We start from the raw sequence: 14,220 nt of genomic DNA on the forward strand, positions 1-14,220 counted from the left end.
ATGTGACACACGTGTGAGAATTTCTGCTGATGTGACACATGTGTGAGAGTTGCTGCTGATGTGACACACGTGTGAGAGTTGCTGCTGATGTGATACTTGTGTGAGTTGTTGCTGATGTGATACTTGTGAGAGTTGCTGGTGATGTGACACACATGTGTGAGAGTTGCTGCTTATGTGACACACGTGTGAGAGTTGCTGCTGATGTGACACACATGTGTGGGAGTTGCTGCTGTTGTGACACGTGTGAGAGTTGCTGGTGATGTGACACATGTGTGAGAGTTGCTGGTGATGTGACACGTGTGTGAGTTGCTGGTGATGTGACACGGTGAGAGTTGCTGCTGATGTGACACACGTGTGAGAGTTGCTGCTGGTGTGACACACGTGTGAGAGTTGCTGCTGATGTGACCCATGTGTGAAAGTTGCTGGTGATGTGACACACGTGTGAGAGTTGCTGCTGATGTGACACACAGGTGAGAGTTGCTGCTGGTGTGACACACGTGTGAGAGTTACTGCTGATGTGACACATGTGTGAGAGTTGCTGCTGATGTGACACACGTGTGAGAGTTGCTGCTGTTCTGCTTGCAGCCGAAGAATGCAGAGGAGCTCCTGTACATGCTCCAGTTCGGCAACAAGAACAGATCCCAGCACCCGACTGATGCCAACGCTGAGTCGTCACGGTCTCACGCTGTCTTCCAGGTAACTGCACTTCACTATCTTTGGGCATACCACATTCACCCTTGGGAACTTGACAATGCATGTCTACATGTAAAATATACCACAAGAGAATACTGTCAATTAAACTTTCGGGATTTGTAAGTTAGCATGGGGTTCTTATGAAGATTACTTGCTGATAGGTAAAGGAGTTGTTCAGTGGACCCTTGCTAGAATGGGACGTTTAATAAGCGGAATATGGAAGGTGTGCTTGTCATGAAGAGACAGGGTGTCCTGGGCATGGTCCTTGAGAGAAGTGGCTGATAGTTCCCAGCCTTGGAAAACTTCTGCTGGGACATGAGGGCAGTCTCGTCTAGAGCATAGCTAGAGACAAAAGAGTGAGTCTTGGATGTCTCTCCATGGAGGGAAGAAGAAGACCAAGATGAAGATGCAAGAGCAGACATGGGTTAAAGGGGAAGTGTACACGCAAAAATCACTTTCTTTCTTTTTCTAAACAAAACGCAATTTTAGAATTAGTTAGTATCTGTGTTTGAAAATATACGCTCATTTTTTTTCACAGTGAAAGTAGGAAGCTCACAATAGTGTTAAAATGATATGTCGTTGTGAGGCCTTCGTTTTACGAGCGAAATAGGCCTGAGTTATCCCCCTTAGATTATGACGTAATTGGTGCCAATTCAACTGGGTCCCTGTCTATTCTCAACGCAAAAGATATCAAGGACCAGTTTGCGGTAAAACAACATGGTCTACGACACACTCCGGCGCAGTGGTGACTCAGCATAACACAATTCTGGCTGGCATCTGAGACGCTAGAATCACAAAACTGTACCTACACCACGTGAAGCGGCTCTAACAAAGCATGATGACGTCATAATGTTTATCAATTGGCACCAATGACGTCATATTGCAAGGGGCATAAGCCATGGTGTTTTTGTTATGGAAATAGAACACTTGGTAAATGTGAAAAATATCAATCGTTTTAATGCAAAAAATATGTTAATTAAATATGATGTTTTTATATTTTTGTCTATGACACTTCTATGTTAACACTTTTAATGTGGAAAAAGTACAAGAAAAATTGGTTCATTTCCGTGTGAACTTGCCCTTTAAGGGAGCACCTCTATAAAAGCCAACCATGGGATTTAGTCTGTCATACAGACCCTGAAACAAATATATCGAATAAAGCCCATGCAAGTGTATAATGTTTGGCAAGTCTAGATTACTGCAGTATCTGAAAATGAAGACTCTTTGGGCTCCTTTTTATTATATTATATAACTATAATTTTACAACTGTTTTTTCTGTGAAGTGTGTTCATTTCAGAGACTAGATGTTAGTCTATCTGGGATTCTGACGGGGATATTTCCTGTTATTTGTAGCCACCATCAAGTGCGATATATTAATAAACCAGCAAGAATGTGTAGTAAGACATGAAGTCACAAACCATTAGAATTATATAAATTGAAAATGAACAAGAAACAAGCAAAAGGATGCTGGTATATTGCTGGAGCATTTTATATTCACAACAAGCAGTAATGTGAAGATACACGACGTCATCACTTCCGTGGTCACTTGCATGGGCACTGTGAGATAGTATTATCCACACAACTAGTTGGAACATCTTCTTCAGCTGGACCTCACACAGCTTTGTCTTTCTGTCAAAAATTGCAGAAGATGCATTTAGGAGTATGTAGGATAAGTATAAAAGTGTAAAAATATATTTAGATTTTACTAGGTTTAACTTTTGCATTTTTTCCATTTGACATGTTTGAAAAACAACTCTCTATGTTAAATTTGTTTAATTTATTTTTTTCTAAATTTTCTTTGTGCAGGTATTTGTGCGACAGAAAGACCGCACCGCTAACATATCTGCTGAGGTGAAGGTGGCCAAGATGTGTTTAGTTGACCTGGCAGGGTCCGAAAGGGCCACAGTCACCAAGAACCGAGGGGCTAGATTCAGAGAGGGAGCCAACATCAACAGGTCTCTCCTGGCACTTGGCAATGTCATCAATGCTCTCGCGGAGAACAAGGTTAGCCCTAGATGTGGCATAAACTTCAACATTTTAGGATTGATTTTTTCACTGTCCATCTTAACCATGGTAATGTAAATCAATGTAAATGCTTCTGTGACAGTTTAATATCAATATTCATACATTTTTATCTGTACAGTATCAACATATATATCTTATTGATGCATTGATATTGCGATATACGATGACATCCTTGGGTAGTCAGTCCATTCACCGAATAGCAGGATTAAAGGAACTTTCACTTGCTGTGTGATGGACTGGCAGCTGAGTGTTAGTATCAGGTTTTTGTTTGTACCGGATTCGACCCGTGAAGATTCGGTGTAGAATAGGTCTTCAGCAATCCATGCTTGCCGTAAAAGGTGACTACGCTTGTCGTAAGAGACGACTAACGGGATCGGGTGGTCAGGCTCGTTGACTTGGTTGATGCATGTCATCGATCCCAATTGCGTGGATCGATGCTCATGATGCCAATCACTGGATTGTCTGGCCAAGACTCGATTATTTACAGATCGCCGTCATATAGCTGGCATATTGCTGAGTGCAGCGTTAAACAACAAACAAGCAAACAAAAGTACTGGATTCCTTCTCCTGAAATAGGTTATTTGTCATCATACTGGACCACATTCACAGATGCTCTCATCATCAACCACTGGTTTTCGTGCTTCAGCCTTGACTTGCATACCAACTCAGTTATGTCAGAAATTGAGTGTACCCACCTTTATGAGACAAGGGAGTAAAAGGTCCAGTTTCCACCATTGCCGAACTAGGCTGGAATTGAGGGTGTTGATTATAGCACCACCAGCTATGTCCCCTCCATGACTCTCCTATTGACCAGTCAGAGTCCTCCACTCGGGAAGATGAGTGTACAAGATTCACCAACTACTTTCAAGCGAGCCTGATTAACATGCTCATTTTCATGTTCAGAAAATATGAACCGGGTTCCTCCACTCATTCATTCTCTGTTACTGACAAATGAACCTCACTGTTTATAACTTATGTGTTTCAGAACAAGGGCCACATTCCGTACCGAGACAGCAAGTTGACCCGGCTCCTGAAGGACTCGCTGGGAGGCAACTGTCGAACTGTCATGATTGCCGCAGTCAGGTAGGGAGGACAGCCCCACTGTCTTACAGCAGTCAGGTAGGGAGCACATCCCTACCCACCCCACTGTCTTACAGCAGTCAGGTAGGGAGAACACCCCCACCCACCCCACTGTCTTACAGCAGTCAGGTAGAGGGAACACCCCCACCCACCCCACTGTCTTACAGCAGTCAGGTAGGGAGAACACCCCACCCACCCCACTGTCTTACAGCAGTCAGGTAGGGAGAACATCCCTACCCACCCCACTGTCTTACAGCAGTCAGGTAGGGAGAACACCCCCACCCACCCCACTGTCTTACAGCAGTCAGGTAGGGAGGACACCCCTACCCACCCCACTGTCTTACAGCAGTCAGGTAGGGAGAACACCCCACCCACCCCACTGTCTTACAGCAGTCAGGTAGGGAGAACACCCCCACCCACCCCACTGTCTTGCAGCAGTCAGGTAGAGGGAACACCCCCACCCACCCCACTGTCTTACAGCAGTCAGGTAGGGAGAACACCCCCACCCACCCCACTGTCTTACAGCAGTCAGGTAGGGAGAACACCTCAACCCACCCCACTGTCTTACAGCAGTCAGGTAGGGAGAACACCCCTACCCACCCCACTGTCTTACAGCAGTCAGGTAGGGAGAACACCCCCACCCACCCCACTGTCTTACAGCAGTCAGGTAGGGAGAACACCTCAACCCACCCCACTGTCTTACAGCAGTCAGGTAGGGAGAACACCCCTACCCACCCCACTGTCTTACAGCAGTCAGGTAGGGAGAACACCCCCACCCACCCCACTGTCTTACAGCAGTCAGGTAGGGAGAACACCCCCACTGTCTTACAGCAGTCAGGTAGGGAGAACACCCCCACCCACCCCACTGTCTTACAGCAGTCAGGTAGGGAGAACACCTCAACCCACCCCACTGTCTTACAGCAGTCAGGTAGGGAGAACACCCCTATCCACCCCACTGTCTTACAGCAGTCAGGTAGGGAGAACACCCCCACCCACCCCACTGTCTTACAGCAGTCAGGTAGGGAGAACACCTCAACCCACCCCACTGTCTTACAGCAGTCAGGTAGGGAGAACACCCCTACCCACCCCACTGTCTTACAGCAGTCAGGTAGGGAGAACACCCCCACCCACCCCACTGTCTTACAGCAGTCAGGTAGGGAGAACACCCCCACTGTCTTACAGCAGTCAGGTAGGGAGAACACCCCCACCCACCCCACTATCTTACAGCAGTCAGGTAGGGAGAACACCCCCACCCACCCCACTGTCTTACAGCAGTCAGGTAGGGAGAACACCCCTACCCACCCCACTGTCTTGCAGCAGTCAGGTAGGGAGAACACCCCCACCCACCCCACTGTCTTGCAGCAGTCAGGTAGGGAAAACACCCCACCCCACCCCACTGTCTTACAGCAGTCAGGTAGGGAGAACACCCCCACCCACCCCACTGTCTTTCAGCAGTCAGGTAGGGAGAACACCTCAACCCACCCCACTGTCTTACAGCAGTCAGGTAGGGAGAACACCCCTACCCACCCCACTGTCTTACAGCAGTCAGGTAGGGAGAACACCCCCACCCACCCCACTGTCTTACAGCAGTCAGGTAGGGAGAACACCCTACCCACCCCACTGTCTTACAGCAGTCAGGTAGGGAGGACACCCCCACCCACCCCACTGTCTTGCAGCAGTCAGGTAGGGAGAACACCCTACCCACCCCACTGTCTTGCAGCAGTCAGGTAGAGGGAACACCCCAACCCACCCCACTGTCTTGCAGCAGTCAGGTAGGGAGAACACCCTACCCACCCCACTGTCTTGCAGCAGTCAGGTAGGGAGAACACCCCTACCCACCCCACTGTCTTGCAGCAGTCAGGTAGGGAGAACACCCCACCCCACTGTCTTGCAGCAGTCAGGTAGGGAGAACACCCCTACCCACCCCACTGTCTTACAGCAGTCAGGTAGGGAGGACACCACCCCCACCCCACTGTCTTGCAGCAGTCAGGTAGGGAGAACACCCCTACCCACCCCACTGTCTTACAGCAGTCAGGTAGGGAGAACATCCCACCCCACCCCACTGTCTTGCAGCAGTCAGGTAGGGAGAACACCCCTACCCACCCCACTGTCTTACAGCAGTCAGGTAGGGAGAACATCCCACCCCACCCCACTGTCTTGCAGCAGTCAGGTAGGGAGAACACCCCTACCCACCCCACTGTCTTACAGCAGTCAGGTAGGGAGAACACCTCAACCCACCCCACTGTCTTACAGCAGTCAGGTAGGGAGAACAACCCTACCCACCCCACTGTCTTGCAGCAGTCAGGTAGGGAGAACACCCCACCCCACTGTCTTGCAGCAGTCAGGTAGGGAGAACACCCCTACCCACCCCACTGTCTTACAGCAGTCAGGTAGGGAGAACACCTCAACCCACCCCACTGTCTTACAGCAGTCAGGTAGGGAGAACAACCCTACCCACCCCACTGTCTTGCAGCAGTCAGGTAGGGAGAACACCCCTACCCACCCCACTGTCTTACAGCAGTCAGGTAGGGAGAACACCCCACCCCACTGTCTTGCAGCAGTCAGGTAGGGAGAACACCCCTACCCACCCCACTGTCTTGCAGCAGTCAGGTAGGGAGAACACCCCACCCCACTGTCTTACAGCAGTCAGGTAGGGAGAACATCCCACCCCACCCCACTGTCTTGCAGCAGTCAGGTAGGGAGAACACCCCACCCCACTGTCTTGCAGCAGTCAGGTAGGGAGAACACCCCTACCCACCCCACTGTCTTACAGCAGTCAGGTAGGGAGAACATCCCACCCCACCCCACTGTCTTGCAGCAGTCAGGTAGGGAGAACACCCCACCCCACTGTCTTGCAGCAGTCAGGTAGGGAGAACACCCCTACCCACCCCACTGTCTTACAGCAGTCAGGTAGGGAGGACACCACCCCCACCCCACTGTCTTGCAGCAGTCAGGTAGGGAGGACACCCCTACCCACCCCACTGTCTTACAGCAGTCAGGTAGGGAGAACATCCCACCCCACCCCACTGTCTTGCAGCAGTCAGGTAGGGAGAACACCCCTACCCACCCCACTGTCTTACAGCAGTCAGGTAGGGAGAACATCCCACCCCACCACACTGTCTTGCAGCAGTCAGGTAGGGAGAACACCCCTACCCACCCCACTGTCTTACAGCAGTCAGGTAGGGAGAACATCCCACCCCACCCCACTGTCTTGCAGCAGTCAGGTAGGGAGAACACCCCTACCCACCCCACTGTCTTACAGCAGTCAGGTAGGGAGGACACCCCAACCCACCCCACTGTCTTACAGCAGTCAGGTAGGGAGGACACCCCCACCCACCCCACTGTCTTGCAGCAGTCAGGTAGGGAGGACACCATCGTCCAACCCCAGTCAAAATATTAGTTATATACAAGTTACAGGAGTAATTGTATTGTTGCCAAATGAAAAGTTGTATCTGAATATGAGTATCAGGCAAGTGGCCTGAACGTGACAGAATCTAGTTGTTTTATTGACATCCTGTTTCTGTTGTCTTAGTCCTTCCAGCATGTCGTATGAAGACACCTACAACACCCTCAAGTATGCCGACAGGGCCAAGCACATCCGGGCCATGGTGAGTAGACCACAGGAACAACATACTTCCTGTAGATTTTCTTTAATTTGGGGAAATATAAATTGTTGTTGAAACATTGGGTCATCAAGTCCACCCATCCACCCACTCTCACTCACTAGATCACTTATATGTCTGTCTGTTTCCCAGCTGAAGAAGAACATCCTGAATGTGGACTTCCACGTGTCCCGGTACGGCCAGATTGTGGAGGACTTGCGGAAAGAGGTGAGATCAGCTAATACCTGCTTTCATTTAGAGTCGCCTCCCTTAGCTGTAACAGGATCCACTGATTATGGCCTGTCCCCATTGTGATCCTTGTTATGTCAGAACCACAACCATATTTCACCAAAGTGAACATCTATGACCTGACCTCCCAAATGAAAGTGTCCTGCAGTGATGTTGCTGATGTTGCACTGATGTGTTCATAGAAGCAGAGATTCATTGATTCAGCTTTATTGGATGTGCGCAAAAATTCTGTATCATACCTTTACATATGATTATATATATATATATATGAGACTGCTGTTGGAAGCGAAAGAATACATGCTGGTCAAGTAACAAAAATGGCGCTTTGCGAAAAGAACTGTCTCAATTGACGAGTTAAAGAGAAATTTACAGTTTATAACGAGACATTTCAAGAGAATAACAAATGACATGAAGCGATATTTACTCCATAAATGACCACCCGTCATTATTTTGCCTTGTCAATGTGACACTAACGTAAAAAAGTTGTCAACAGTTTGTAAACGGACCAGACTCTTACGGTAAAGGGGGACAATTTGAGGGGAGGTCACTCTATCATGACAATAGTTCTGTTAAAAGGGTTATGTTCACTGCAATGAACAACTTTCTCAACTTCAGAAAACTCACAATGAAGTATACAATAAATATAGAATACTAAACGAGCTCCCGTGTAATACCAATTTTATGAAACGAGTGAATAGTTCTGGTATCTGACGAGCAAATGCGAGTGAGATACCACAACTATTCACGAGTTTCATAAAATTGGTTTTACACGAGAGCGAGTTTAGTATTTTATTTATTACTTGTCATTTATAATGTTTTTATAATTATACTGTTGAGTGTAAATAGGCTGACACCTACACGATCCATGGCATAATCCAATTGAGTTTAACAGAATAATACTTCAAACACGTAAAAAGTTGAAACGTATGAATTTAATATCATACAATGGTCCACCTTTAGAATTCAGGCGTTCGTCCCACAAAATTATCGTAGTGCTAAGGCTGTCACAACTCACATAATTTAACTTCTAAGGGTAACGACTGTCGTTGCGCTAGAGTACGATCGTCTTGTGGAACGGGACCTTGCACCTCAAAGTTTACAATCATGTCACAATACCCGATGACGTAATTTGTTGAATTTTGTTGCAAGATCCATCGGCGAAACAATGCCATGTGACGTCACCCTAGCAACAAGGTTGCTGGGGTCATCGAGTGTGCATAAGCTCCTCCCAGTGATCTATCATCTCCACACACAATGCCGTTGAATAAGCCAAGGGATGTTGAGAGCTTTCAATATTTGTTCGTGAAACGTGTTCCGAGAATACATAAGCACGCGTTTTGGTATTACACAATGTTTAATAAAGCTGTATGTTTATTAAACGGGTCATCTCTTCACGGGCAAGTAATAAACATGTTTACTTTTACCCTGTGAGGCAGGTGTGGTGTGACACAGCACGTGTTATGGTTCTGGTTGTCCGATATAGCAAGTGTTATAGTTGTATAGTAATCATGTTATCTGTCTTCTACTCACAGATCGGAGAGTTGAAGTCACGACTTCAGCTGTATGATGAGGGGAAGATGGGGTCGTCACGGCGACAGTCAGCTGTCAATGAGGAGCAAAGGTGAACATTTAGTTGATGCCATGTTTATTTTTTCATTGGTAAAGTTTTTGTATTTGCAAATATCAACCACACAGAAATAACATATGACTCTCTTTATTCAACTTTGATTACCACACTGGCTATCAACAGTCATCCTAACAGATAGCATAGGATTCTAACAAGAGGTTTAAAGATGTAAAGTGGCAGCAATCAGTCACAGAAATTCCCTTTCCATACACAGCGGCAGTATCACCTACATTAAACATATCTTGCAAAATAAACAATTAATTAAGTAACCATTGAATTGTACCCTGTGGTTTTGTTACACACAGCTTACACCCAAGCTGGTGGTCTGTACAGCTGCTGGGTGTACAGCTGTTGGTCTGTACAGCTAGTGGTCTATACAACTGATGGTCTATACAGCTGATGGTCTATACAGCTGATGGTCTGTACAGTAGGCAGTCTGTACAGCTAGTGGTCTATACAACTGATGGTCTAAACAGCTGATGGTCTATACAGCTGATGGTCTGTACAATAGGCGGTCTGTACAGCTGATGGGTGTACAGCTAGTGGTCTATTTAACTGATGGTCTGTACAGCTGATGGTCTGTACAGCTGGTAGTCTGTAAGCTGGTGGTCTGTACAGCTGATTGTCTGTACAGCTGATGGTCTGTACAGCTGGTGGGTGTACAGGTGATGGTCACTTAGCTGATGGTCAGTACAGCTGGTGGTCTATACAACTGATAGTCTGTACAGCTGGTGGTCTATACAACTGATAGTCTGTACAGCTGGTGGTCAGTACAGCTGGTGGGTGTACAGATGGTGGTCTATACAACTGATGGTCAGTACAGCTGGTGGTCTATACAACTGATAGTCTGTACAGCTGGTGGTCTATACAACTGATAGTCTGTACAGCTGGTGGTCTATACAACTGATAGTCTGTACAGCTGGTGGTCTATACAACTGATACTGATAGTCTGTACAGCTGGTGGTCAGTACAGCTGGTGGGTGTACGGATGGTGGTCTATACAGCTGGTGGGTGTACGGATGGTGGTCTATACAACTGATGGTCAGTACAGCTGGTGGTCTGTACAGCTGATGAGTGTACAGCTGGTGGTCTGTACATCTGGTGGTCTGTACATCTGGTGGTCTACAGCTGGTGGTCTGTACAGCTGGTGGCTTTACAGCTGATGGTCTGTACAGCTGGTGGGTGTACAGCTGATGGATGTTCAGCTGATCTTTTCAGCTGGACAGTTAATGGTTTGCTTCATGGTCACCTTCACCTGTAAAGAGTACTCTGTGTTTCATTAAACAAGGGCCAATTGAAGAAATACTTTGCACATTTATCCCTGATAGAAAAATACACATTACTGTTTCAAAATATCCTGATAAATTCACTCATACGAAGGTTGTAGACCAAAGTGAACATAAAATATTTTTTGGAACTTACCTAAAGAGGTTCGTCTGTAGCATTGAGGACATTTAGTAAATTCTTTGTTGATGGTATAAATGAAGTACACTACCGACAGAGCTAGAATGTGTGAGATGTTGAGCAGTATCTTGTCCCTCACACAGACTGAGCGCGATCCTGGAGAACATCTTCGAGGCTCGTTTGGACGTGCGTCGAGAGCAGCTGCAGGTGGAGTGTGTGTATCGGGACCTGCTGTGGAAGATTGGCCGCAAACAGAGATGTCTTCATCGACTCCGTGTCATCTCGAGCGCTGCTCAGGGACAGGTGGGTGGTTGTACAATGACGGGATGTGGTTGTACAATGACTAGATGTGGTTGTACAATGACTGGATGTGGTTGTACAATGACTGGATGTGGTTGTACAATGACTGGATGTGGTTGTACTATGAATGGATGTGGTTGTACAATGACTAGATGTGGTTGTACAATGACTGGATGTGGTTGTACAATGACTGGATGTGGTTGTACAATGATGGGATGTGGTTGTACAATGACTAGATGTGGTTGTACAATGACTGGATGTGGTTGTACAATGACTGGATGTGGTTGTACAATGACTGGATGTGGTTGTACAATGACTGGATGTGGTTGTACTATGAATGGATGTGGTTGTACTATGAATGGATGTGGTTGTACAATGACTAGATGTGGTTGTACAATGACTGGATGTGGTCGTACTATGACTGGATGTGGTTGTACAATGACTGGATGTGGTTGTACTATAACTGGATGTGGTTGTACAATGACTGGATGTGGTTGTACAATGACTGGATGTGGTTGTACAATGACTGGATGTGGTTGTACAATGACTGGATGTGGTTGTACAATGACTGGATGTGGTTGTACAATGACTGGATGTGGTTGTACAATGACTGGATGTGGTTGTACAATGACTGGATGTGGTTGTACAATGACTTGATGTGGTTGTACAATGACTGTATGTGGTTGTACAATGACGGGATGTGGTTGTACAATGACTGGATGTGGTTGTACAATGACTGTATGTGGTTGTACAATGACTGGATGTGGTCGTACAATGACTGGATATGGTTGTACAATGACTGTATGTGGTTGTACAATGACGGGATGTGGTTGTACAATGACGGGATGTGGTTGTACAATGACGGGATGTGGTTGTACAATGACGGGATGTGGTTGTACAATGACTGGATGTGGTTGTACTATGACTGGATGTGGTTGTACAATGACTGGATGTGGTTGTACAATGACTGGATGTGGTTGTACAATGACTGGATGTGGTTGTACAATGACTGTATGTGGTTGTACAATGACTGTATGTGGTTGTACAATGACTGTATGTGGTTGTACAATGACTGGATGTGGTTGTACAATGACTGTATGTGGTTGTACAATGACTGGATGTGGTTGTACTATAACTGGATGTGGTTGTACAATGACTGGATGTGGTTGTACTATGACTGGATGTGGTTGTCACTAGGTACAAAGATGCCTACAGTAGACTTTATTAACCTCCATGTCAGAATGATGAGATCTGATTGCTTCACATGACCTTGACACTATACTGTGTATCCTGCCTTGGAGGGAAATACATTTCTCAGAGGGTTCATAAATCCTTTATACCTGCGACGAGCAAGTGAGGCTGCACATGGATTTCTGAGAGGGAGAATAAATCCCTTACACCCCGCTTGCACCAAGAAGCTGCACGCTATTTCTGAGTAAATGAAAGTCATGTGACAGAGCACAAGTTAACCTCAGCTCAATCAAACAGCTGTTTTCTATCAATTTTGAAATTTGTTTTAATTAGTTTACATAGTCATATCACAACATGTCGCTAAGATAAATTTGTTGCAGCACATTAAAGATGGGCCCATGGGACGCATGAAGAAACCCATGTACCTCTTGTGATCCTACCACAACTAATAATGTATGCTTGTCATAAGGATTGACTGAAAATACTAGTGTGGTCTGTTTCGGTCACTTGATTGATAGCACGTCATTGTGCCTGATGGTAGTGATTCTGGTGACCACGTTAAACAACATTCAATCACTCACTCAGTCACTTCACTCAGGTGGCACGCAACATGTCTTAAAGTGCCTGCTGTAGAAGCTTGGCTATACACCTGAAGGTGTTGCTGATGGTCAGACGTACACCTGAAGGTGTTGCCGATGGTCAGATGTACACCTGAAGGTGTTGCCGATGGTCAAATGTACACCTGAAAGTGTTGCCAATGGTCAGATGTACACCTGAAGGTGTTGCCGATGGTCAGATGTACACCTGAAGGTGTTGCCGATGGTCAGATGTACACCTGAAGGTGTTGCCGATGCTCAGATGTACACCTGACATGTGTATCTGATGGTTGTAGACCGCCTCCGTGGTCTAGTGGTAGAGCGTCCGCCCGGAGAGTGGAAGGTCCGGGGTTCGATCCCGGCCGCGTCATACCAAAAGACGTTAAAAGATGGTACTTGTTGTTACCCTGTCTGGCGCTCGACATTAAGGGGCTAAAACAAGGACTGGTTGGCTCGAAGTCAGTATACTGTGTCTGAGTGGGGTATTCATGTTAAACTGCGGCATGGTATCTCAGTGAGCTAGCACTATTAATCGGCATCAGTACGGACTAGTACAAGCAGCCACACAAACACACACACGTACATGCACGTCACTATATAAGTGCAATAATCTTGGACGCGACGTTAAACCCCATTTCACCTCACCTCTGATGGTTGTAGGTGTGTGAGCGAGAGGAGCGCAGCCTCAAGTCCCTCCAGGGCAAGATGGAGGGTTGCTGCTTGTATGTACACCTGACATGTGTATCTGATGGTTGTAGGTGTGTGAGCGTGTGGAGCGCAGCCTCAAGTCCCTCCAGGGCAAGATGGAGGGTTGCTGCTTGTATGTACACCTGACATGTGTGTCTGATTGTTGTAGGTGTGTGAGCGAGTGGAGCGCAGCCTCAAGTCCCTCCAGGGCAAGATGGAGGCAGTGACCAGGAAGCGAGATGCAGCTGAAGTGAAGCTGGCCGCCAACCAGGACTGGCTGAACCGGGTCCACTCCGAGTTGTGCCTGGCAGGAGGAGACAACGCGGTGCCAGAGGTAAGTTCCCATGCTGCACCCTCATCTACCTGCCCTCCGTCCTGACCATCACTGTAGAGTGTAGGTTCCCATGCTGCACCCTCATCTACCTGCCCTCCGTCCTGACCATCACTGTAGACTGTAGGTTCCCATGCTGCACCCTCATCTACCTGCCCTCCGTCCTGACAATCACTGTAGACTGTAGGTTCCCATGCTGCACCCCTCATTTACCTGCCCTCCGTCCTGAGCATCACTGTAGACTGTAGGTTCCCATGCTGCACCCTCATCTACCTGCCCTCCGTCCTGACCATCACTGTAGACTGTAGGTTCCCATGCTGCACCCTCATCTACCTGCCCTCCGTCCTGACCATCACTGTAGACTGTAGGTTCCCATGCTGCACCCTCATTTACCTGCCCTCCGTCCTGACCATCACTGTAGACTGTAAGTTCCCT

General features: G+C 47.3%; 1 protein-coding gene across 1 annotated transcript; it reads left to right on the forward strand.

The window, feature by feature from the left end:
- Positions 1 to 585: 585 nt before the first annotated feature.
- LOC125374594 (kinesin-like protein KIF18A) lies at positions 586 to 14,209 on the forward strand (the record flags this gene model as incomplete). Its single annotated transcript, XM_048385502.1, has 9 exons — positions 586 to 696; positions 2,500 to 2,697; positions 3,704 to 3,801; positions 7,331 to 7,406; positions 7,554 to 7,628; positions 9,182 to 9,270; positions 10,824 to 10,983; positions 13,624 to 13,788; positions 13,966 to 14,209. Coding segments are annotated over 9 exons (1,216 nt in total), but the record flags the coding sequence as incomplete, so codon positions are not given.
- Between the last annotated feature and the right edge of the window lie 11 nt (positions 14,210 to 14,220).

This window comes from Haliotis rufescens, unplaced genomic scaffold (assembly GCF_023055435.1).
Source record: "Haliotis rufescens isolate VD_foot unplaced genomic scaffold, xgHalRufe1.0.p SCAF_597, whole genome shotgun sequence".
NCBI lineage: Eukaryota > Metazoa > Mollusca > Gastropoda > Lepetellida > Haliotidae > Haliotis > Haliotis rufescens.